At 39.5% G+C, this 26,189-nt stretch overlaps 1 protein-coding gene across 3 annotated transcripts in view; it reads right to left on the bottom strand.

Moving 5' to 3' along the window:
• cdkal1 (CDK5 regulatory subunit associated protein 1-like 1) overlaps positions 1-26,189 on the bottom strand; it is a 276,511-nt gene that overhangs the window by 110,396 nt on the left and 139,926 nt on the right. For all 3 annotated transcript variants that reach the window (XM_034697513.1, XM_034697512.1, XM_034697514.1), the window contains exon 9: positions 9,617-9,783. In XM_034697513.1, the coding sequence (XP_034553404.1) occupies positions 9,617-9,783 (167 nt within the window). The remainder of the gene's footprint in view (positions 1-9,616; positions 9,784-26,189) is intronic.

Here is a 26,189-nt window from a genome sequence, read left to right as displayed (position 1 = left end):
AGTGTAAAAGAGTAAGAGTGTTACCAAAAAGATGAATCAACTTTCAATAGTCTTGTAGTTTTCCTTAAACTGTTACTTGGTACTTAGTCAGATAATAATGGTGGACAAACCTAGGGCAAAAGAGCGGACATGGTGTACGAGCCACAAACCACGAATCCCACCTCACTGCGAGTATTTCTGCGTGATAATATGCTTGGGTATTTCAAACAAAGGACTGTGATGAATGGTAGCTGCTAGCATTGAAAATGTGAAGGTTCCATTAACATTCCTGGCTCTTTATGTACTCTTTTGCTCAAGACCTTCTAAAATAGGCTGCCTTTTTCCTCCATTTTCCACTTCTCCTTTCTGTGTGAGGAAAAGAAAAGAAAAGCAGCTCAGAGAATGCTTCGTGTACCCACTAGATCCAAAGTCAAAGGAGTCAAGGCTGCACCAGTGGGGGTTCTTTATGACTGAAAAGTCAAGAGCTTTTACCGAAGCATCCAGGTCCACATCTCAGATCAAAATGGTGGGCAGAAAACGAAAAAAACATCGAGTCTATAATTATCTCAGTAAGGGTTTCTAGCCACTAGGTTTCCTTTTGTTTTCAGTAAAAGGGTCAGAAAAAAAAAGCTGGTCATTTGGACATAATGCCTGCAATTTCCACTATGAATATACAGCTTTGAAGCAAAGTGCTCTGGAGTTAAAAATACTAATCTTTACTTATGACTGAGCGCAAGACTAAGTAAAAATTCACAATCAAATATTAATCAAACTCATTCAAGGAAATTACATTGTATATAAAATGCAAGCAAAAAATGAAGAGACATTAAAAGCTTCTGAATCTCTGAATGTTCACAAATTCGTACTTCAGGGTGTGTGGGATGCACAGGTTGGTTCACTCTCCAAACATCCAAAGAGATTTTGCTACAAGATTCATTTCAGCATGTATTTAGAGGATGTTTTTCACAGCTCTGGCAGCCAAAAAAAACCTCTGACTTATTCATAATTTGGATCAAATTTAGAAATGAGTTTCTTTCATAGCATCATTTTTTAATCACTTTTATTTGCACAAATAATGAAGATCAATAATTTCACATAATTGAAATTGTGAGAATAACACAGGACTCTGAGTGATATCTTTTTCTCAGTCAGTAATAAAACGTCTTTAAATACTCTTGCATATTTTTATTTAACTCTTCGTTGGGAGAGTTAGAAGGTTTTTAATTCTCTCTTTCATTTCTTCTTTCATCTCATCAGTGAAAGAACTACAGAGAGCACAGATGTCAGATCTTTCAGATGGACATAATCAGGATGCTATCATCACCACACTAATCACCACGAGGAGGAGTAAGAGAAAAAGACAGGGGAGGGAGAAATGATTTAATGATTTCCTACAAGAATATGCTGATTGCAGTCCGTCTTCTCAATTAAGATCTATTGTAGAATGTTCCCCACTTCACACACAGTCAAAAATGCATATGAGTGTATGAGCGCCCACACACACACGCACACACACACAGTCATACACAAAGCTTAGTTGCAGCACACCACAGGGGGTTGACCACTGGAAGCTCCAAATTAGAACGAATTAATTTGGTTGGAAAATGGAGCTTGATTGGCGACAGGAATCAGATTGCTGCATATATAAATGTATGTGTGTGTGTGTGTGTGTGTGTGTGTGTGTGTGTGTGTGTGTGTGTGTGTGTGTGTGTGTGTAAAAGACAGAGAGAGAGAGAGAGAGAGAGAGAGAGAGAGAGAGAGAGAAGAAGAGGGAGAAAGGGAGATAGATGAGGGATATACCAGAGAAAAACATGTGTAGTACATCAAGTAGTTATGTGTTTTAGTGATTTAAAGGTACAGTGTGTAGAAACAAGGAACATTTATCGATATTGTTCATGCTCTCGTCAGTGAATTAACGTTGGCAGTTTAGGGATAGAAGCTCCTGCGATGCATGATAAGTACGATCCACCATTTATCAAGTTTTTACAATTCAAAACGTCTGGTAATGCAAAGTACTTTGCGCACAACAACCACTCTCTTCTTCTTCCCCTTTTTCTTTTTACTCAAAACATCTGTGTATTTTTGGCTGAATAGAAAAACATGCATGGCGTATAGTTTGTCTGTTCTGTGCTTCTGTAGAAACATGGGGGTACAAGATGGCAGCTAATTTACACATACTTATAAATATCATATTCCACTTCTACCATTCCAAGTCTGTTCTGCTAAATGTTGCTAATTTATACACACTGCACCTTGGTTAAAGAGAACTGCATTAATAGCGTTATTGGACAAATATCTTAAATATGCCCTTTGCAATCATGCTCAATATTTCTCAATGTAGAATATCCTTAAAGATTCTTCCAAATGAATGCACCGGCCCATTAAGACTTCATTAACACTAGGTAAACCCAATGGAGAATCATGTTTATGATTTAGCATACATTATGGCATCCAAAATCAGCAGTTTATCAGGTTATAAAAAATGCAAAAGAACATTGACACCAAACATCTTGAAAGGTAAGGTTCCAACTTAGTGAAAGTAGAGTCTGAACATGTCATTGAGTAAATATGTATTTAATACGGTCATATAATTTTAATGATGATAGTCACCATGTAGAGGTCACATGATTCCACAGATTTGTATATTGTGTGTAACGTACATATATGCGTGTTTCAAGACATGGATGTGTGTTGCAGGGGTGAACGGGGTCTCAGCAGATGGCATGTTGGTTTGAGTAGCAGGGCACTGCTGCTGGCAGCTGGCGATTAATCTATAAGGGGAGGACTTTTCATTTACACCAGCCATTTATCATGTGAGAGCGTCAGTCTGACAGAGTGCGTCCCATCCTCCAATGATTATACAGCACACTGATAGGAATCTCTTTTGTTGCTGATCCCTGTGGAGTTGAGGCCTTTTCAATGTTTGACTGTGTCTGACAGACAGTTTAGTGAGTCTGAAGAGAAAATGATGCTGTGATGAAGAAGATATCGCTCAGTAGTGCCGGTGGCAAAAATTTTAAGTGCTGCTTTAATGCCTCGGCTCCTGGGTGGATAAACTATCCAGCTCAAAGCACAATTCAAAAAAGCTTTAACAAACCAATCAGAAATTAGTGCATGAAGGTTTTTTTGTTTTGTTTTTATCAATTTTGACAGTAAAGGAGTAAAATATTGTTTTTCTCTCTGTGACATGTTGTCCCTCCCCCACCAGGCTTCTGTCTCTCATTCACACAAACACACAAACAATCTTTTCATCTTTAGTTGATCAGCTCTCACACATCTACCAGAAAAGATCTCTTAACTGGCTTAGCGTGAGGGATCTAATATATCCCCCTCTAGAATCAGATATGACAGAGAAGACCACGTATGAAAAAGAGACAGAGAGCAAGCCCTCCTTCATGAAGCAGTCAAACACTGTGTGCTCCCTGTGAACTCAGTCCTTTGACTATATTATTCATCTCTAAATATTCTATAAGAGGATTTGTATCAGTAACCTTCTGTTCTGTTCCCTGCCCCCTCTGTCCATCACCAGTCTCTGAGCAGAGAGCTCCAGAAAAAGGTACACAAAAGAAAACCATTCAAGGTAAATGATTTGAAACTGTAGATCACAAAGATCAAGGCAAGAAAACTCAACAAGTTATGCCAAATAGAATCCCTGCAGGGTGTCTGGATTCTATTTGGAAGTATCATCTGCTACCTATAAATCATCTCTTACACATTATACTTCTACACAGGCCCAGAAAACTTCAGAACGACGTAGGATAACCCTTGGAGTAGAAGATGTTGAGGGAAAATAGGGTTAGGAAAAACCTGTTTCACTTGCTGCCATGACAGCCTAGCCTCTGATAGGCAGACAAAATGTTTGGATGGATGGATGGAGGGATGGAGGGATGGAGGGAGGGAGGGATGGATGCAATTTTCCCTTCAATATTCAGACAGTTAGTGAACAATGTCTTGTCAGTTTGGGGCTTCTAAATGTTTAAATACTTTCACTGTTACTCTAAAAGATGTTTAGTCTCTGAGGTGTTCTTTGGGAAATTTTTCTCAGAGCTTAAGTTAAAGTATTTTAATTTGGTCCTTTGTTAAGAAGATACATTCTTGATTCTGATACCCTGAATAAAAAGCAGCATATATCATATATTTGACATATATCCTTTTAGAATCAGTGAAACTTTAAATCTGACACCAGATTGAGTAAAAGCAGCATTTGTTATTACTAGAAATATTTCACATCTTTAATCAAATAAAAGGTAAAATTGTACAAATATTTTTTCTTAGAATGAAGCAGGTTGATACAGTTTTAAACTATAAAACATCATTAAATGAGGAGACTGTTGAACTACCTTCAATAACACCTGCTTCTATTATAGTCATTAATGACAAGAAGGTAGAGGAATGTGTGCTGCTGGTGCTATTCGATGTGTTTGGAGAGGATGCTACACTCTAAATGAAAACAGCATGAAGTCCTAAAATAGCCAAAGTGCCATTAACTTTGAAGTGGTGTGTTGATAGCTGCTATTGTCTCAAAATTCACAACCTTGGAGAAAAGCTACTCAAAGTTTTGGAAAATCTAAAGCAATAAAATAGGGGGAATTTAAACTCAAAATTGGTTGCATTCTTTGAAAGGTCCAAGTTTATGTTGTGCAACTTTGAAACCATTGAGTGAAATAAAAAACACAAGAGAGGATACTTTTAATAGTGAAGTAGTGGTTATTAGTGCAATTAGTTGTAGCATATTGCACATACTTTATCATACTTGTACACAGTATGAACTATCACACACACACACACACACACACACACACACACACACACACACACACACACACACACACACACACACACACACACACACACACACACACACACACACACACACACACACACACACACACACACACACACACACACAGCTGGACTCCCCAGAGTGTCACTCTGCTGACAGACGGGGTTACAGGCTGGTGCAAGCGAACGTTCAGAAGTACACCAAGCAGCTAAGTCAAACCCAACTCCATTCACACACTGACAAACATACACACAAACCTGCACATCACAGAGCATTAACAAAGCTCACCCAGGGGAGTCTGCAGAGAAAATGATTCTACAAGCTGTTCCCAGGATACTAAGTCAGGTCCCTGAGTGTGTGCACTGACACACACAAACACACAGTCTGTGAGGAGTGTGTTCAGCAACAGATAGAGAAACTGAGCTCCCAATGGTATTAAACATTTCAAACACTCCAGACTACACTTCTCCCTCAAGGGTATACAGAGCCTGCAGCACCTCACACAGTGCAGACTGAATCTATGTACTGCACAGTAAAAGAGAAATGAAGTGCATGTGTAGTGTTTGAATGTTGCAGTGTGTCGACTGAGCGAAAATACTCAAACAATGAGCATTTTGGCGTGACTTTACGAAAGGTTTTAACAGCATTTTGATAAAGAAGGGTGCACGATGATTTTTTAACAGCACTGAAAGGAATTTAAAAATGTGGATAATAATTCTGGAACTATTGCTGCCTGAATATTTGTCTGCCGTTTAAAAATCATGTAAAGCCGTAACAAAAGGCACAACAAAGATCAGATGTGAATTTGCAGCCAGCATTTAAATCTCCATCTCCCAGAACTCATAATTCAGCGCAGTTATTCAGAAAACATAAATCAGAGCTGTAAGTCAGGGCTCATCATTCAGAGGCATATCAGAATAGCTTCACCGTGTGCATTCATTTGGTGCCAGGACCCTCTCACAATGCTACATTAGGCTTCTAATGTGAAGAGGCTCCCAAAGGCTTCATTAAAATGAAAATGGTCTGAGAGGGTGTGTCGAAGTGTGCGCCCATACAACTGTGCTCGTGTGCACAGCTGAGTGTGAAGGTGAGAGATGTGTGTGTGTGGGTATGTTTCCATGAGAGTGTGAAGTCAAGTGTGTGTGGTTATGAAAAATAGCTGCAGACGCAGAAGATGGAGTTTTCACTTTGTTACGGGTATTTGGTTGTTTGTGAACCTTCCCAAGGCCCAGTGCGGGTCCATCAAGCTGAGAATGGGAATAAATAACCCATGGTGTTTTGAAAACAAACATTTCAATGGGGGAAAAATAAATGAGGTAAAAAACATATAAAGAGTGTTTTTCTCATGTCATAATTTCAGAATTTTTTTATTTAGACATATTTTAAGAATCCCTTCCAAAAAACAACAAAAACATCATTGGCACAGCAAGCAAGAAATCTATATAATAACTGAACATTTAAAAAAACATGTTCCTCGTTATTTTTTCAGCTTGATGAAAACTAAGGTGTTAAGAGTCAGAGGCACAAAGAAACACACATTATCTCTGTATCATAGTTCCATTTGTAAGACCTCATTTCAGGCTGTGAAACAGAGCTCACTATGGAGAAAATGTGAACAGCATATCTGATATATCTCCAGTCAAACTGAGATGAGCTCCGTGCAGCATGTTTAATGGACAACTGCTACTTCATTCATCTCAGCCTGACTGATTGCTGGGTACGAGGAGGCTACTTTCACACCTCATTTACTGAGCCTGCTAGCATGCTAGATTCAATCACACACTCAGTCTTGCACAACCCTCATGCACAGGTATCAGCATGCACACACACACACTCCTCATGTGATAAGATGACCTACTGTTTTACTTCTGAAAGACCATTGCCATTTATTGACAGGCTGATGGATACAAGGAAAGACAGACAGATAAAAAAAGCCACGAGTGAAAAAAACAACACCGTACCGATGTGAGAGACATTTTTTTCCTGAGCTTTCTCAGGTAAAAGTGTCCAATGTCGGCTTGACGCAATCAACTAAAATGTCAGAGACAAGTGGCCCATGAGAGGCTATTGGGCCTAATGCTCCAATCAGCAAATGGTGCTATGAGGCTGTCTACATCTGTCAGGAAAAACAGGCTGCACATAGGAATAAATTGCATGTCAGAGGGAGACAGCGCAAAAGTGTTGATCTGGGTGAGTATGTGTAAGAGAGGGTAATCTTTTCAGGGGGTAGTGGAGAGGTTACTTGGCCTTTTCAGCTTCAATCACAGCCATTCAGTATGATGCTGTTATATAAGTGCTGCTGTTCTTAAAAATCTACTTTTGGAGATTTGGCCTTCATCATCATAACACCGTTCTTATTACTGTGATTACTGCCATCGAGAGAGGAAGTGCAGAAGAATCGGAGAAGGAAGTAATTAAGAAGAAACACAAAAGAGGACGAATGGGAGTAAAAGAGAATCAGCGGGACAATCAAAAAAAACAAGAGGACTTCAAACTTTTAGAGCATTTCACTTTTTTTTCTGTGCAGTTTTCAGCAAGGTTTTAGTCTGACAATCCTCGACAGTGTTTCGAAAGTTTAGAAATAGGACTGGAGAGGAAAAAAGGAAAGCAGGGCGGGATGTGGAGAGGGGCTGGAGGGAAGAGGGGAGTGGATAAAGGGTAAATGGGGGACAGGAGCAACAAAAGACAATGATAAGTTAAAGAAGAGCACTCTTATCTTTTCCTATGTAGGTTAATTGACTGAGGAATTAAAGCTAAAAAGATATAATTCAATTCAATGCGTGGACATTCACAATGAGAGGGCTGGTAGCATATGAAATGACTCTTAACATACACACACTTGCAGGCTAAGCCAGGGTGTCGTCCTAGTATATTTCTAATTATCAGTTAATTGTTATTCCCTATCATTAGGAGGGTGGTTTTTTAATTGTAATGTAGCCAAGCAGAAAGCCTACCTATACATGTGGGGGACAATTAGCCACCTCCATTAACCCCTGGTTAATTACAACCTCCAGTGCTGCTTCCCACAGCACTTTCCCGCTCCTTTTTACCCCTCGTCTCTATCCCCGGGCCTTCATCCCCATTTTTTTCACATTCCTGCCCTCATTTCATTCAAATATGATCTCCAGTCTTCTTTGATTGTTTGATTTAAAAGTATATCTGTTGTGAACTTCATTGGCCTCTTTTTGGTCTAAAAACTTTCACTGGAGTTTTCTGGGTTACCATCACACTACTTCAACCCTTATGTCCCTCCTCTCTACATTTTCATTCTCTCCAAGACTCATTCTAGTTTTTTTTCTCCCCAGGGATGATAATGGTAATGCTAAAAGACAAGGAAAACTACAGTAATATCCAAATAATAAGCAGTTATAATACTACATACAAACAGATAAGACTTAACAGAATGAACAGATTCAGATCTCTCACTTGTCTCCAAAGTCTACCGTTTTAGTTTCATATCTATCTTCCAAACTTGCCATTCGTACAAAACCAGACACAACACACAACATCTGGAGTCTTTACAGTTGTTCAACTTGTTCAACTCAAGACATCAGAGAAAATAAAAGCTCAACCAAAGTTAGAAATTAGTTTATGTAGGATTGTCACTTCCACCAGAAACCACTTTGCAGCATAGCTCCAGACACTTCACGGGACCCACGAATAACATGGCCGCTTAAAAGTTTGGCCTGCCTGAGATCCGTCTCTATAACTTGCCCACACATGTAAAATATCTACTCCCTTTTATTATCAGTGTACAAGTAAAAGATATGCATGACACATATTAACCAGCCATACAAATGTTATATGCAACTTGAAAATCAAGAAGCTGCTACGACACATTAACTGAGTGAGTGACAGCCTCTGCCCAAGCTCGATCAGACAACCTATGTGTTGGTGTTGGATCTAGCAGAGAGAACCTATAATCTATGTCGGTCATCTTACAGTAATTTCTGCTTTGTTTTTAGTACAGTGGGATGCAAAATTATGCCTTTAATTTTAGGATTCCATTTACTGGTGAAATCACACCCTTTAAGAAGGTTAACCCATGGTCTGCAAAAAAAAAAAAGTGTGCTTCAATCCTTCTATACCCCAAAGAAAAAATCACTACACGCTATTCCCAATAAAATGAGTAGTGTAACTGCGTGGATGAAACCCTGGTATCAATCTGCTGAACAGACATTATTGAACAATGAGGTTTTGACTGACTAGAAAACAGAAGGATGTTTATTTTTAGGATTTATACTTCTTCGTCCAAATAATGTGGAAGAATCAGTGGATGTTTTTTCTGTATCTCTCCTACTGTTCAGTTTGGTCTTCCTGTCTTCTCTCCAGGTTGACTTGTTGTCTAAAAGCAGAAGCACTGTATGCCTTCCGTTCACTGATAGTGAAAACTGTGATAATTGGTTACAAAATATAGCAACCCAAACATTTCCAGTAACAATCGTTTCTTTAAAATTCTCATTTTAATGACAGAAAACCCGTCTGACCAACAGAGACAGACGTGCAGGGAAAGAAAGGGGGAGAGACAGAGAGGGAGAGACGGGATTACAATGTCCATTGTTCCATTAGTGAAGACAATAATGACTGATAAAATGAGGTTGCTAAAGAGGACACAATGGTCCTTAATTGACTCATTAGGGAAAGAGGAGAATGAACTGCACTAATGAATGGAGGATGAGCGTGGCGGATAAACTGCTTGGTAAGCAAAAGAGAGAAGCATTTAGTTTATTAAATCTAGGAAAAGCAATATTATTTGTTATAAGAAAGGGACTGCACATGAGACAATGGAGACAAAAAGTACATGTCAGGAATGAAAAATGGTGGGTGCAATGGGTGACCTTGTACTGCACATACCTCTAGGTGTTCCAGGATGTATGGAGGGTTGGTCATGCCCAGCCTCAGCATGGCCCCTTCAGGAATCTCCTCCACTAATCTCCACAGCAGCGTGGGCAGGTCTGTCCCAATGTCTCGACCGTAAGCTCCTGTGTCCTCACTGGTCAGCCAGATCTCACACACTCCCTCTGGAAAGAGACATACATAAAGAATGGGTTAAACTTAATGGACAATAAATATAACCCAAAATATCAACATGCTAATAAACTGCTGGTTTATGAAGCAGCCCTCTGTAAATGCAGAGGTGTAGCCTCATTCTTGGGAGGTCTGAATACCTGCTCCCACACTCCGCAGTTAGTCTTTTCTTTTCTGAGTTCATCTTGAATTTGCAAGAGTTTTATTTATTTCTTTTTAAAAAAACCTTTATGACTTTTGTTTTTAGTTTTTAAGGCTTCATCATGTCACTTGGACAACCTGTACCAGAGTTTCCTATAGGACTTATGAGTCTAGTCTCCCTCCAAGACAGGATATCTTGTGGATTCTGCAGTCCCATCCCACTTTTGAGAAAAAGCTTATGATCCAACTCTCTCATGAACTCTTCTGCACTCGTTGATACTAGTGATGCTTTTAGCACATGTATCAAATGTGAAGCTGCTTTTTGGGACAAACATTGTTAAATCCAGCCTAGATCCTTGCTTGTTTGCTTTGAACTGTCAGATGTACGTTGCTTCGTTCAATAGCATAAGCTAAATGAGGTCATAATATTCAAGGTAGACTAAGGTTGGGTTGACCAAAGTATTTTTCTTATTTTGGTACATGTTAACAACCAAGATAACTGCTGCTTATCTACAGTGTTCTTCTATTTTTGCTGCAGCAAGACGCGTCAATCTGCACAGAGCAGATCGAGCAGGACAGGAAATACCCAAACAACATGAACATATCTGGTTGATTTTCAGAATAAAACCCTGAGGGGAGCCAGGCCTGGAGTCAACAGGTCAGAGGTTTTCAGAGGGCAATAAAGACAACATGGATGAGGAGAGGCTCATCATGGAGGTGGAAAACCGTTGATTCAGTAATTACCGCAGGAGAAGCTTAGTCTCGTGACTCTAGCTGTCTCGTTGTGATGCCTTCTAATTTGCAGCTGGTAGGTGTTGACAGACGAGAGAGCTGGACACGGATCTTGTGGAAATCCGGTTAAACTAGTTAAACATAAGTCTAGAACAATTGTGCAGTATGGGGGGCTATTTGATTAATCCTTGAATAACTCTCAGTGAATAATTAGAAGTATTTTGTTGGAGAATCCCCCCAGCATTTATCATTGACTTAAGTGTAACATGTTTCAGTTTAAATTCCCTGTTAGAATCAAACCATCTCAATATTTTCTTAATGCAAATGTTTTAAAGATTATCTAGAATTCTGGTCAAAGCTTTTATTAGTATAATTTCAAACAATCCACGGGTGTCATTTCTTAAATATAAAGATCCTTTTTTTACACGTAACACAGTTCGGCGACCATCATGTTAGCCTGTCTGAGGCATAATTCCACAACCCTTTAGGGTCTGCATGTTGTCATTGCCTAAATGCACCAAAGCCTCGGCAGAACTGGGCTCATGACATCCCCTGACAAGTATTAAAAGTACCCGTCTTATAAACAGGCTTTCAACCAACGTGAAGGTCACATGCAGCAAGAGGGGAAGATCTACTGTCTTCATGCTAAATTAGAGCAGCGCTCACTGCTAGAGCTTAATGATCTAACTGTCATTTGGCTGTGGGTCTGGGAATGGTTGACTGTCTGCTTAAGCTATGTTTTAAGACATATCATATCATGCAGGCACACAAAAACACATTTGCAACTGCAGGGACACGAGAGCACACACACACACACACATACATTAAAAAACACACAACCATCATTATCATTAGCTGTGCAGAGACAGACAGAAAGATGCATGTGGTCATTCAGAAAGTAAAGATGGTGTTTGGCTAATTGGACAGTTTGTGTTGGTGTGTGTACGTGTGAGAGACTGAAATGTGCGTTTAAAGGCCTGCATAGGCCAGATAGATTAAAGATGATGACTGCATAATTGTCCGCATTGAAAGAGTTTCCAAACCTCATTATCATTGACATTAAGATGCACTAATGATTTCTGGAGCCGGCCATTACTAAAAACACCATCACAAACATCCAGCAATCACTTGTGATCAGATCTAAAAGGTATGACTGACAAACAGAAACTCATTTGGGATATGATGTTCATTTTCATTTGTATGCATGAAATCACATCTGATTTTACCCCGTCTAATACTGGGTTAGAGCCATGTATATTAAATGTTCTTTATCATTTATTAACAGATTGTTTTTCCATCTTTTCAGCTACAATAGATTCACAATGTGTCTCTGTCCAAACATTAAAATAACCGGGGCGGATTTTCTACAGTATTTTTCAAAAAGCCAATTCCCAGGACAGCTAAAGTCAGCTCGTTTGGGCAACGGTTGTAGCGATCCCTCTGCCAAGGTCTAACTGTGCCTGCATCATCTGCATCCCAGGAATTAAAGAGTATCTCTGCACAGCTCTGTCCCAGAACAATACTGGCCAAGTGGTCTCTTAATACACAGCTAGACCTGAATTAAACTGGCCTCGGAGCAAAATTGGTTTCTTCCAAAACAACATTCCTGTAATTCCACACATATAATGTTGCCAAGCCAGTGAGCTTGTGTAATGACTGCTATTAAATACCTCTTGTGAATCCTGTGTTAATTGTGTTTTGAACTCTGTGATGCTGTGGTGTTTATTCAAGGCTAAAGTCAAACATAGATCTCCAGATAAACCCAATAACCTGCCCGGTAATTTGCCCCTGTGGCTCGCTCATCGGTCCCTTTTGCATTCATTGTGCCAATGGTTATTATTGTTGGCCAAAGACACAGAAAGGGTGGCCGTTTCATCAGGAAATGTTAGTCTGCTCTGCCTTTGCTATCTGCTCTGATGCACACTACACAGCTGCTTCCTCTGGTTTTGGTATGTGTGTCATGGAGAGATGGGTCGTGTTGGTGCAAAGCTGAAATGTGTCTTTGTATTTGGAAAGTAACAACCAAACAATGATCACCATGCAAACACTTAGTAGAGAAAGGTGGTTTTGTTTTTGTGTTATATTTTTATTATTATTATTAATATGACTTAAGCTGTGTAAAGTATGTCAGTCTCTTAGAAATAATTTCTATAAACATACTTTTATATTTTTTTATCATGTGAATTTATATTTTTAATATTCCTAAATTATATTTTATTCATTCATTTATTTATATTTCCTGATTTCTACCTAAGCCGTATTGATTTCAATTTTCATTCAAAAACTGATGTTTTTATTTTTCTATTTTTGTAAAGTTATTTGTAACCTGGATTTTAAGTCTTCTTCCATCAAGCTTTAACATTTTATTGATTTTATTTATTTATTTATTTGTTCATTCTAATTTATCTACTCAGTTGTATTGATATGTTTAGCCTTAGTTTTATGTTCAACTCTTATCCTTACCCTTTTTAAATTCATTTATTTTAACTATTTATATTCTTAATATTAATTTGATGCTTTAACTTATTTTAATTACACATATCTCATTGTTGTTGGTGTGCAATAGTCTCTATTTTTAATATGTCTTGTCATTATTTTGTTTCTGCTTCTTTCTTGTTTTCAATCGCTGTAAAGCACTTTGAATTGCATTTGATTTGTATGAAAAGTGCTATATAAATAAAGCTTGATTGATTGATTGATCAAAGTTGATCAAGATTGTTAAATCTGCATTAAGTGAAAAAAACGGTTCCCAAAAAGAACTAAGCTTGTGTTATGACAATATCATTTTTTCAGTAAATATTGATTGGAGGTGCGTGAAGTAGGATGTATCTGCAGAAGTGCTCTTGCAAAAGTCTGTGAACCTGACCTCTGACCCTGATATAAAGGAGGATATCTATAACAACACTCCACAAAATGTGTCATTGTTACTGTTTTTAAAATGAATAAAAAAAACCTGTATCTCTCAAAATGACTTTCCACTCCGCTTGACCTGAATGTGTTTGTGTAATAAACCTTTCACCAGACCCCGTTTTTCTATGTCACTAAATAATGTAGGTTGATGTCAGAGCGGTTACAAACAAGGGTGGGGAGCAGAGCACTTTTCCAAAAAGTTATTAACCTGCACTGAACTCTGACACAGCAGAGCAAGCACAACATTAGGAAGGGTGAACAAAACTGCACATGGAAAGAGGGCAGAACAGGATGATATTAAAGATGATCATAGAAAGAGAGCAGGACCTGCTCTCCTAGAGAGGGACGGAGAGAAAGAGAGCTAAAAAGGAAACAGCTGTGTTTATGTCCACTCTCTTTTTCCAAGAACTATATCATCAGCGTGTCTGTCCAATTCTATCCACGTATTTAAAAGTCATCAATGCAACTTTCTGCCAAGTACTTGTTTGGAAATGTGTGTGAATGTCTGTGTATGTTTTGTGTGTCTATAAGTTTTCCCCTGACATGAACTGAAACAGAGCTCAAGTGTTCTGGACCTGATGGTTGTTTCTACGCCCGTCTAGCCCATGAATTCAGAGTAACATCTGCCTTGTGTGTCTTTATTTTCTGATTTCCTAAATAGTAAATGTACTACAATATACACTGCTGCATAATGTTGCTTGTTCATGGATTCACACGTACACATATAGTAGTTTTCATTCATTCTTAATCACTGACTCTGTGATACTTCTTTTCCACAATAACACCGCCTATGAGCACCAGCAGCAGTACTTCAAATCACACGAGCCTGCACTGCAGCAGACCTTTATATATCATTATTCTGTTTACATATATAATTTCCTATGGCCCTGTGTCCCCACTCTGCCTCTGGATAAAAGGATGGGAAGAGTGGGAGGAGAAGAGAGATGAGGGCTTTGAAGTGGGGGCTTTGAAGAAGCATGACAGAACCAATTGATTCAGGTGATTGGGAGCTTTAGTGAAAGCCACTGTTGAAATGGTAAAAGGCTCTTAAATCATAAATGAGACACACAAGCGGCACAACATGACCACACATTTTCATGTCATGCTTGTTTCTATTAGTTGGTACATTGTGGCTCGGATTCTTACTAAAGCATTCATACAAACTCAAACATAAACAAAGCAGAGCAGGAAATGTACTCAGGATCTTTGTTCAGCTGTTTGACACAGAAACCACTCTGTGGTTGAACTAAGTGATGTGATAAACACTGCTTGACATCAGAGCATGTCAAGTTGATCAGTATTCCTCCTCTCAATCTGAGGTATGATATATTTATGGAGAAGATATTACCTTCCAAAGATAATATAAATCCTCACATTTATCGACTCACACAGATACTGTTGAGAAGAGCGATATCTTTGGTCGTTATGAAGGAGAGAGCGATTTAAAGAAGTTCAGAACTTTTATTTTTCTATTTTGGACGAAATGGCTGTCATCATTTTTTAATAGGTTTAATTAATAAAGATAAGATAATCTGGAGACTCACACGAGTTGTATGTATAACTGCAAATCTTCTAATCAACTGCAGTCAATCAATTTGATGTCACTTTTCTAGCCTTTCTGACGACTCATTAAGACGACTTGTCACATTCACCCATTCACACCTCATGGTGCCACAGTAGGAGACCATCAGTATAAACGAATCATATTTATAAGCATTCACACTTTGGTACTGTGTCCCTGGGAGCGATTTGGTGTTCAGTGTCTTGCCCATGGACACTTTGGCATGTGACTGCAGGAGCTGGAATCGAACCACCGACCTGGTGTTCTTTAGGATTATTCTACCTGCAGTACATTAAACATTTTGGCATCTGTGGATGGTGAGATAAATAAGTGCATATTTAAGTGCAAGTTCACAAGTTAACAAATCCCTGATATTTTCTCCTTTATGAATCCATTTGTTGTTGGAAAGCTAATTATCCTTAGCGACACACTAAAATGTACTATGTTTTGGTGACTAGATTGTGTATTGTGTGTGATTTGTCAGGTGATTGACCATATTTTCAGCATTTCTACGACTCATTTCACACAACTGCACCTTGTACATGTTTGGATTTTGGAGGGGGTTTTTTTTGCCTCTTTTGCAAGCAGCAACAGCTGGTCTTAAAATATGAAGCCCATGCAGAAGTGCTATAAACTGCAGTTCCTGAAGTGTCCACTTGAGTTTGGCTGCAGAAACACTGGAAACCACCTACACACCCATTCAAAGAAGACGATCTGTACAGCAATAATAAACATGTTTACAGTCTTATACATAAAAGGGTTTAGGTCTAAATTGTTAATTTCTTTATCAGCACACACTGTACGGGGTGAATTTTTTAGAACTTGGTATTTTTGGAGATATTAAACTTACAAGTTTTGCCCAAATAAAGGCATGGCTGACTTGATTGACAGTCAGGCACCCTGTAGCTGTTAGCAAAAAGGCTAAAGACCGCCTCTTTACCTCACACTAGCTCAGACAAAATTAGGTTGAGTTCAGCGTTTCCAACATGGCACCCGCCAGCTTCAAAACAGCGCTTCAGGAAAAGATGGACGAAGTCACGGATTCTACGCCAATTTATTAAACAGTCTATGCTCTATTGACAGGACAGCCATAGAGAGACAGCAAACGTGGGGAAAAGAGAACAGGGGAAGACATGCAGCAGATGGTTGCGGCTGTGAGTCAAACAGGCCACCTTAGCCCTGTACATGGGGCGCACCTAGACTGATAGGCCACTGCCACACAATATATATGGGTTTGATGGGGAAACATAACATACCACCAGCATCTGTTGCATCAAACCTTTTACATTTGTTCAATATCAAATGATCAAATAACAATTCATAATCAAAGGTGCATGAAAACAACCTGTGACTGTATGTGTTTGTGTACGTCAGTGCTGCTTGTGTGTTGTGTACATGAATACACACACGTTGAAAGTTTCCCCTTTATCCAGCTACACACAGCTGGGTTCAGCATTCCTACTTATCTTAATCTCTTTGGCATGATATACATTTTGATTGGCTGCCACAGGCTATTCTGTTTAACAGATTATAGATTAGATGATCCTATTAAAGTGCATTAAAACCCCTTTTTCCATAACACAGAAGTCAACACATGGGGAAGCATGTTATGACACATACGTGGAGAAAGAGAGAGCGTGAAGAAGAGAGTCAGGGGGAGACGGTGAAACTGTCTCAAAGTTTGTTGCTTTTTATACTAAATAATAATCTAGTAAAAATCATTGATCCATTGATTTGTGTTTGTCTACTGCTTATGGACTGATAAACATTAATATATTAGCACACACACACACCCACACCCTCTTGCATCATGGCAGCTTAATGCACACAACATGCTTAGCTATGCGTTGCTTTGTGTCATAGAAAATAAGGATTTGATTCAGTCTAACAGGATCATCTTTATGTACATTTAATCTGTAATCTATTACATTATCCCCTGCAACCAATCAGAGTGAGAATGACTATGTGTATGATAATAACAACTCTTATCCCAGAGAGATTTTCACTCTTTTACTCCATGACTTAATGCATGTCATTTAACACTTTGTGGTGCATGATTTGTTCTGATAGTGACAGATATTTCACTGGCTGCTTCTTTTGTAGGTTCCCATGAGACCTATAAACAGAATGTAAATATGCAAAAAACACATGTCTATATCAAAACCACATCTATTCAAATTTGATGAACAAATTCTGAACATCACCCCAAATTAAGGCCAAAAGAAAATACGTTCTTTAATTAAAGAGTTTTTTATTAACTGTTCTCTTTGGCTATTCTTATATCATAGTGTGCTATCATGCTATGATATTTTCACTTTGTATCATCACTGCCTGTCCAAATAAGCATGCATTTATACCAATTTATTCTTATATGTATTGCATGAAAGTGAATTTGTCTGCTCTGCAAAACAAACGAAAGAACGAAAGGGAAAAAATGTTTTTTGTAAGTTATGGACACCTGTACTGTGAAACTCAATAGCTTTAAATGTACACGTGGTTAAGGTTAACACAAAAAAGTACCAGTCCATCAACCAATCTATTCACCAGACAACAAATGAAGACACTCTTGAACAGATCTTTACTCTGCCTTCATCTTTAGCTTTTTGTTCTTTATAAAAACTAGGGATGTTAATAATTAATCAAGTATCGATTCATTGATTGTTAAGAACTTACTTGAACAGATTTTTTTGTTTTGATTTTCTATCACGTGGAACAAACATCATGTGGCCTCATATGTTTTAAGTTTAAAGCATGTTTCGATGTGAATCAGCTGACTAAAGGCGTTGAGCAAAGCGGAGACACTCAGCTCGGGGCAGCAGCTGAGTGACAGGTCTCCATGAGCGCTTTTATTCTCTGCTGCCAGACTGATTATGACCCGGTTGAGCTCCCGGCTGACACCTGAACACGTTCACATGCTTATTTTACTCAATAAGAACGAGTAGACAGAAAACTGGACACTGTGAGTCTGAAATATGTTTCTGTTCAGTTCCCTTGTTGATGTCTGAGCCTTCACTTTGATGACTGTATGTCCTCAGAGATTATGAGCCTGCTCCACACGTTGACATTCAGCGTTTCACATTTTGTATGCCTCAATACAATCCGTAGCTATTTAATACTGTCAGTTATATACATTGTGCCATGAAGGAAATTTTGATTCAGGGGAAAAAATGCATTTGGCATTGTTTTTGACATGGGAAACGATTATGTTTTTTTTAATGATAAATCGATAATTGATCGTTAACATTTCCAAAGATAGATCAGGGAAAATACTTGAAATCCCTAATGAATAGCAATAGTAATTATTTTCAATTTCATACACATCCAGTGCAGACACACACACATCATCTGCATATAACCATGTATAAACATGTAACACTTCAGTTCAGTGCCACTGTCTGGAAGGCTCGTCTGACCTTCAGCCACATTAGCCCCTCCCCTGTCCTCCCCTATCAGCCAATCCCCTCTGGCCGTCTGCCTTCACACCAAACCTCCCTCCAACCGCTGGACTAGGAGAAAAAACTCTGGGGCAGATGTCAAGAGAAGCAACTTGAGAAATGAAATGATGAATTTTGAGGGAGGGGGGGAAAGAGAGAGGTTGTGTGTGGTGAGGTTTAGAAAAGAGGAGTTTAAAAAAATAAAGGAGAAGGAAGCGCAGAACAGAAAAATATTTACTTCATAAAACGTAATAAATCTTCTTCTGCTATTTTACAGTTGCACATGAAAGCATTTAACGAATCAAGCTGTATGCATATAATACAAGTATAAGTGTTTGTGTTTACTTACATCCCTGTTAATCTCTGCTAACAGGAGAACAGTTCCTCAAAGAGCATGTAAGTGCCAATGTGCCACTTCAGCACTTTAACTGACTTTATTCTATACTTCTCATTTTGCTTGGTATAAGATAAGATTACAGGTTGGATGAAGTATGGAGTTGACCACGAACAGAGTTTAAACTGGTATACTTTTAATTCTCCTCGCTGTGTGACATTTAAGAGAGATGAGCTGAAATTAAAACCACAGCTTGTACAATATGACAAAATTATGCAAATATTATTAATGTTGTTTTCTCTGGTTAGTATTCAAAAGCTCTCACATAAATTCTTGATCTTTTCTAATCTTTGATTCACAGGCATGCAGGAACTCCACATTTTTTACAGAGCTTCATATTAATACACATATACGCAGAGACACATGAGACACACTGTAACTCATGCACAAACACCACACGCAGAGTTTAATTGCAGTAATTAAGCAGCTTAATTTAGAGCAACAAATGTTGATGTGGCGCGTGGGTGTCTTGGCAGGTAGCATCATCATCACGGATTAACCCAACACACACACTTGTATATGCAAATATTCTCTTCAGGCATGTTTACACTAAATACATGTGCGTGTGTGCATGCACTGATGTGTTTATGTTGCGCGTGCACAGGTGTGTGTGTGTGCACATATATGTGGCTGTACATGCATATGATTGGCTTTAATGAACATCCTACACAATCCTTTAAACAACAACATGTCAGTTTTAACCTACTTTCACATAGTTTCTGAACTACAGGCATGACCTTCTGTGCATGAGATACAGTGTCTGGATACATCAAAGCTTGTGTGTGAGTGTGAGCGCACATGCACTTACAGTGTATATGAGGAAAACATGCCAGTGTATATATGGGTCAGAGATATTGTATGGATGTATCAAAAGTAATTGGCGGAGGGGCTTCAAGTACCATGTGTATGAGTGTGTTTGTGAGTGTGCGGGTATATGAATGTATAGGGGATAATTGGGAAAGAAGTTACATCCCCTCTTTTATCTTTCTGTGTATGTGTGTGTGAGAGAGAGTGTGTGTGTGAGTTAGAGGAATAACTTGTGAAGCTTGCACAGTGCACAGACACCTTCATTTCAGAGAAATGGGGATCTGTGGTGACAAAAAGAGACCCTCAGCTGCACACTGCACCGCAAGCCACTGCTGCAGCCTGTGAAATAACCAGTTCCAGAAAAGTTACTAGTGTCCAAGCAAACTTTTTGAAATATGAATTAAATGATGACATTTGAAGTGTATTTTCTACACATGTAGTGTGGACATTAAACTGATATCAAATGTAGCCCTGATTTGACAAACTCTTGTTTTTTTTCAGCTGGTCATCGCCTGAACATAAACTTCCTCCAAGCAGGAGTTTTAAGTATTTGTAGCAGAGGAGACCAGGCACAGGTCTCACAGGTATACAGAACGTGTGGCTCAGTATCACCTCACAGTAATGGTTCCATATGCTTTAGTCCTATATATGTGAGCCCAGTCCACAGTACTACCTGCCTTTCCATCAGTATGTGCTTGAAAAAGACTGCAGTCCAGTCATCCTAATCAAAACAAGCAGCTGAAAGATAACTGGATGTGTGCTTGTGCATTCCCTCTATGTTGTTGAGATTTAAATGATGAACCAAGTGGCTTTTACAAGAGTGACTGTCTATATTCCCAGGAAGTTGACTTGTCCTGGTCAAAGTGTGATTAAAAAATGAGGTAGAAACTGGAAGGATCAAAATAAAAATAAACAAAAGATAGAAAGTGAAAGAGATTGTTGTTGTTGAAGATGTTTTTGCTTTTTTTAGTCAGTGGAACTCGTGTTATCAGTGATTGTGTTAGCAATCAACAGGCCTTGTTGTCTGCTCTCATTAAGAAATGCTCTAATTAGTGTCACTTATTAACTTGCAACCAATGCAATTAAGCAAAAGTTTAAGGCATCACAATAGGTCAAATTCATCTGATGTGTCTGTTAATGTGATCCGAAGATAAATGTTGTTTCGTTGAAATATCTAGAAAATCAAGTCACGCTTAAAAGATGAAAGAGTTCAGCTTTATAACTCAATAAATTACAAAATATTCAACTGTTTTTTTCTTTAAAAAATATAAATCTGATCTTCCAGCTTCAAATGTTTGTAAAAACTAAACTCTTTGATTGTGTTACTGCAGATTTTTTAATTGCATAAAACAAGAGTCATCAATGCAACAGGGATTTTGCACGCTGTCTGGAGACTTGACCAAATGTCCGTCCATCAAGATAATGAACTTGTACTGTACGTCATTAAAAGCACATGAGATGAAGCTGAGGGGAGGATGAATAACTGATGGGGTGCGTGGATTAAAGGACACCGAGGCTGAAACACAGAGTGTGGGGGAGCGGGGGGGGTCAAAGGAAGCTATAGGGGGCACATCCCATTCCTGTATGCTTCAGGGACCCCGGGAACTGCAAGGCACTAAGGGCCTCAAACACACGCACACACACACACACACACACACACACACACACACGCACACGCACACGCACACGCACACGCACACGCACACGCACACACACACACACACACACACACACAGACACACACATTCTTACGCTGAGATTACATATGGAAATGAGTTCCTATTAAAAAGTCATTGCAGTGGTAATGGTTAATATCAGCTGTCAAAGAAGTCAAGCCAGTGAACGCGCACACACATACAGTCCTACAGCTGTGTTATTAATCAGACATAATAAGGTTTAACTCTTTCTAATTCAAGGCTGTTGACCTAATTTCTTTACATGCGGTTTGTGTGTGCGCGTGTGTGCGCTCGCCCGTGCGCTAGTGAAGGCACTAATTTGATAAATAATAATACGTCTGGTCAGTATTTATGCTAATATATTCATGACCCACCAGCAGGCATCATGTTTGTGTTTGTTAATTCACTTAGCCAGGGTGTGTGTGTGTGTGTGTGTGTGTGTGTGTGTGTGTGTGTGTGTGTGTGTGTGTGTGTGTGTGTGTGTGTGTGTGTGTGTGTGTTTTCTATGGAATGCATAACTATGGCATCCAGGACGAACTTTAAACTCTGCCGATGTCTGTGTTAATTAAGTGAGTGACTCTGTATCGTATTGTGTGCTTCTAAGTGTGTTTAGAAATTTGCTGATGTAAATGTATGCTGTCTGTACTTGTGTGTTTATTTAGTCATATAATCTGCAAACGCTATCTTATTATGTAAATATTAGTGCTTTTTATGTAAACATATGGGCTATTTGCTGTATTAAAGCTCCAGCCTAATGACTGTGGTTTGTTTACCGAGTTCACAAGCAGAGGAACACGCGGGCCACGTGCAGGGCTATCCATCCAACGTCCCCCTCTACCTTCCTCTTCCTCTTTTAACTTTCTTTGTCATCCTCCTCCCACTTCACAGAGCACGGACATTTTCACACAGCAGGTCTTCAAAAGAGTCTTATCTTTAGTTACCAGGAAACAGGTGCTCATAAAGAAGGAGTGGAGTGATCTTAAAGGAACAAATATACAGTCCGTACTCTGATCCTGTAATGCTCTCCATCACAAGTCCAAAGTGTCTCATTTTCAATGTAACATACTGAAAGTGAAGCTCAATTATTGATAAGTTACACTCACAAATATGCATACGCATGAATGTTCGGACCATGTTCAGCCACAAATGATGGTACATGGGAATACTACAAAGAGACTGCAGAGGCCTGAATGCACAGTGCAGGGGCAGATAGAGGGGAAAGGAGAAAGCAGAGCATATAGAGATTTAAAATAAAAGGAGCAGAGTGACAGAGAGAAAGTGCAGAGAGGTGATAAAGGCTGTTCTTAAACACGGTTGATTTATGTCAGCGGCAAACACACACGTACTAAAGTCACAATAAATGGAGGCATTGTCACTCTGGAAGACCTACACATGAACCCCAAATCACCGCCTCACATTCTTCACAGCCACTTAAGAGCAGAGTGGTTTAAAGGGGACACACATGTTTGATGATTAACTAACAGTTTTAGCAGGTGATGGACAAGAATATCCTCCTTTCTTCTTCTTCTCATGAAAGGAATAAAGACACGTCTTGTTCGGCCTGAGTGCAGGTATGAACATGGAGGTTTGTCTCAGATGGATCCTTCATGACAGTTCAGGCTATAGCTCGAGACACTAAAAGCTGAAAAGCAAAGTAATGCACACACAATTCTTGCTTCAAGGCAGCAGAGAACTGCCCCAAACACACACACTCAGACACACAGACACACAGACACACACTCAGACACACAGACACACACACACACACAGACACACACACACAGACATACACACACAGACACACAGACACACACACACACACACACACACACACACACACACACACACACACACACACACACACACAAACACACACACACACACACACACAAAGATGCAATGGGGGTCGAAGGGAATCAGGCATTGGGTTTTCTGCAAAGTGACAGATGTGGCGACAGGCCGTCCAGTCAAGCAGAAATACTCAACGGCTTCTTCAGCTGAAGACCTGGAGTGACATTCACTGCGGCTAGAGAGAGGAAAGTGTCAGCACTGTCTCACACACATGCAGACACACACACACACACACACACACACACACACACACACACACACACACACAAAGACACGCACGCAAATCCTAAACACAAAGTTCAAACAGAGTTAAAACGAGAGATGACTTCAATAACATTTAATCATTTGATTAAATTAATAAAAATCATCTGATTGCAGGATTCACTTGAGCTGAATGTCTCACTACTCCAAGAGGCTGAGACACACCTCACCCTGAATCCTAGGTAGAAGATTTATATTTGAGCACTGGCACATGCTTGCCTTATTCCCAGAGTACTCTCACTCCTGTTTATGACCTGAAAACATGACTTAACAGCTCAAATAAATTCTCTGCTACTGATCATCCGTACAGTAGCTTTTTTCAAACAAGCAGCCAGACTAGACAGAACCCCCCCATCCGCCAGCTCTCAGTGAATTCACACATACGCTCACCCAGACTTTACCCCAAATGATACTAGGGGGCCAGAGGGAGATATCTGGATCTTTGTGCAGGTCTGAAAAGTGCTACACAGCTGCATGTTGAAGACATGTCCTAACACACACCAGACATGTTCAGACATGTGACCAACTGTGAAGGCAAGTCTACCTTTGCATACACGTTTTCACCTCTATGTAAGGAAGTTATTTAGTATTCTAAATGATTACATAGTGCAGTCTGCATATTTTAGCACAACTCATCATTAAAAAAATCAGCTGCCGTATCCAGAGTCAAAGGCAGATCTGATGCATACACTGTAAGAAACATGGAGGGGGTCTCGTTGATGTCACCGATTGGTTTCTGAAGCGGATTCATGGAGCTAAGAGATGGCAGTGGCAGTACTGGAAATACAGACCAAACTTCACTTTCTGTCGACCCATCAAGAGGCAAAGAGGTGGCATTCACACAGGTCTTTAGCCTCCTCGCTAACAGCCATAATGTGTCCACCTGTCAGTCAAGTTAGCAACACATCTAGTTATGCTTTATGGTGTGTTCAAGTGGGGTCGTGTTTAACGTGTTCATGAGAATGGCCATTTGAACGCCCCCCTTTAAACTTATTCACAACATTGTAAGTGAAAATTTTCTATAAGCATTGAGTTCACGGGTTGTAACGTGACTGATGACGTCCACAGAAATAGCTGAGCCCATAGACTCCAGTTTCATGCAGATGCATGAAGTTATTATGTAACTGAAAGGGTCTGTAGATAGATGAGAGAAATTAGCGAACATTAGCGAGAGCGCAGGTTGTACAACGTGGTTTGATTAACATTACGGGTCGAAGATGAGTCATGGCAAGTGTTAATCTAGATCGTTAAGTTTGTTGTTACTCAGCACGGAATTTCAGAACATATAAAAATAGTAATAGTAGCATTTTCACTCATAAAACAAGGAGGACAATGATTGAACTGGTGTTACCTAGTGGTGTTACCACTAGAACCCCAAGTCACTCATTCACATGACTTCATGACTTTACGAGTTCTATTTGAAGGCAGCATTATTATGCCAAACTCTTACATTTAATATCTTGAACACAAATGGGTCATACAAACATCCCTCTCCCTACAATGTGTCCAAATAAAGAAATGGGTTGATGTTAAATGTATACAATAAAGATTCTCAGAGTTACTCATGTGCTGTTGATCACTGAGCCACCGAAAGGACAACTTAAAGAATATAAAATGTAGGGTAAAATAAAACATACTTTACTTTTCTGATAAAAATCTAAATCAAAATCATAATCATAGGGGTGCTGGTGGCCTAGCGGTCTAAGCGCCTCACATACAGAGGCCTACACATCGCAGAGGTCTCAGGTTCGATTCCAGCCTCGACCATTTACTGCGTGCCTTCCCCCTCTCTCTTCTCCCCACATTTCCTGTCTCTCTTCTTCTGTCCTATCCATAAAGGCCCCAAAATGCCCCAAAATATAACTTTAATTTAATTTTTTAAATCATAAAGCCTATTTTTATATTTTATCCAATTAAAAAAATAAAGAGTACTTCCTCGTGCTGAGGTTGAAGAGTATTTCTTCCCCTCTCCATCAATATAAAGTACATCCAGGCTGCAGAGTAGCACATGAAGTAACCCTACACCTGCTTGGTTTGGTTGACAATGCCAGCTCCCCACCCACTTCCTTAATTTGCATATCGTGCATGAATATGCCATCTGATTACACCAGAGACAAAATATACACAATGAGTAGGCTTGAACACACATACTGGATGCAGATCAGATTGTAATCTAAAATTCAAATATGAAAGGTCTGAAGATACAACTCCAAAACCCAAAACTTTGAAACAAGGAAACACACTAGAAGCTGCATAAATGAATGCATAAGACTCCCAGCGACATTAAAGGTGACATATCACGCTTTTTTCATCAACATATACTGGTCTAAGAGGTCCCCAAAACATGTCTTTAAAGTTTATGCTCAAAAAAACACTTTGAAATCAGATTTTGGCATGCCTGAAGAACCCTCTTCTTCAGCCCTCCTCAGAACACTCTGTTTTCTCTCTAACCACGCCCCCTCAGGAAGTAGATGTGCCCTCGGCTCTCCAGCACGTTGATGTAATGTTTACATGTTGGCTGAATATACACGGCTGCTCACAGATCGCGTTACTTCAACCCTCTGAATCTGATCCAGAATCTGATCCTGACAGAGAGGCGCCTGCAGCAGGACCTTTCTGAACGATTGGTCAC

Source organism: Notolabrus celidotus, chromosome 12, assembly GCF_009762535.1.
Source record: "Notolabrus celidotus isolate fNotCel1 chromosome 12, fNotCel1.pri, whole genome shotgun sequence".
Taxonomy (NCBI): domain Eukaryota; kingdom Metazoa; phylum Chordata; class Actinopteri; order Labriformes; family Labridae; genus Notolabrus; species Notolabrus celidotus.
The sequence above is the reverse complement of the archived record's forward strand: the minus strand, read 5'-3'. Positions and strand labels throughout refer to the sequence as shown.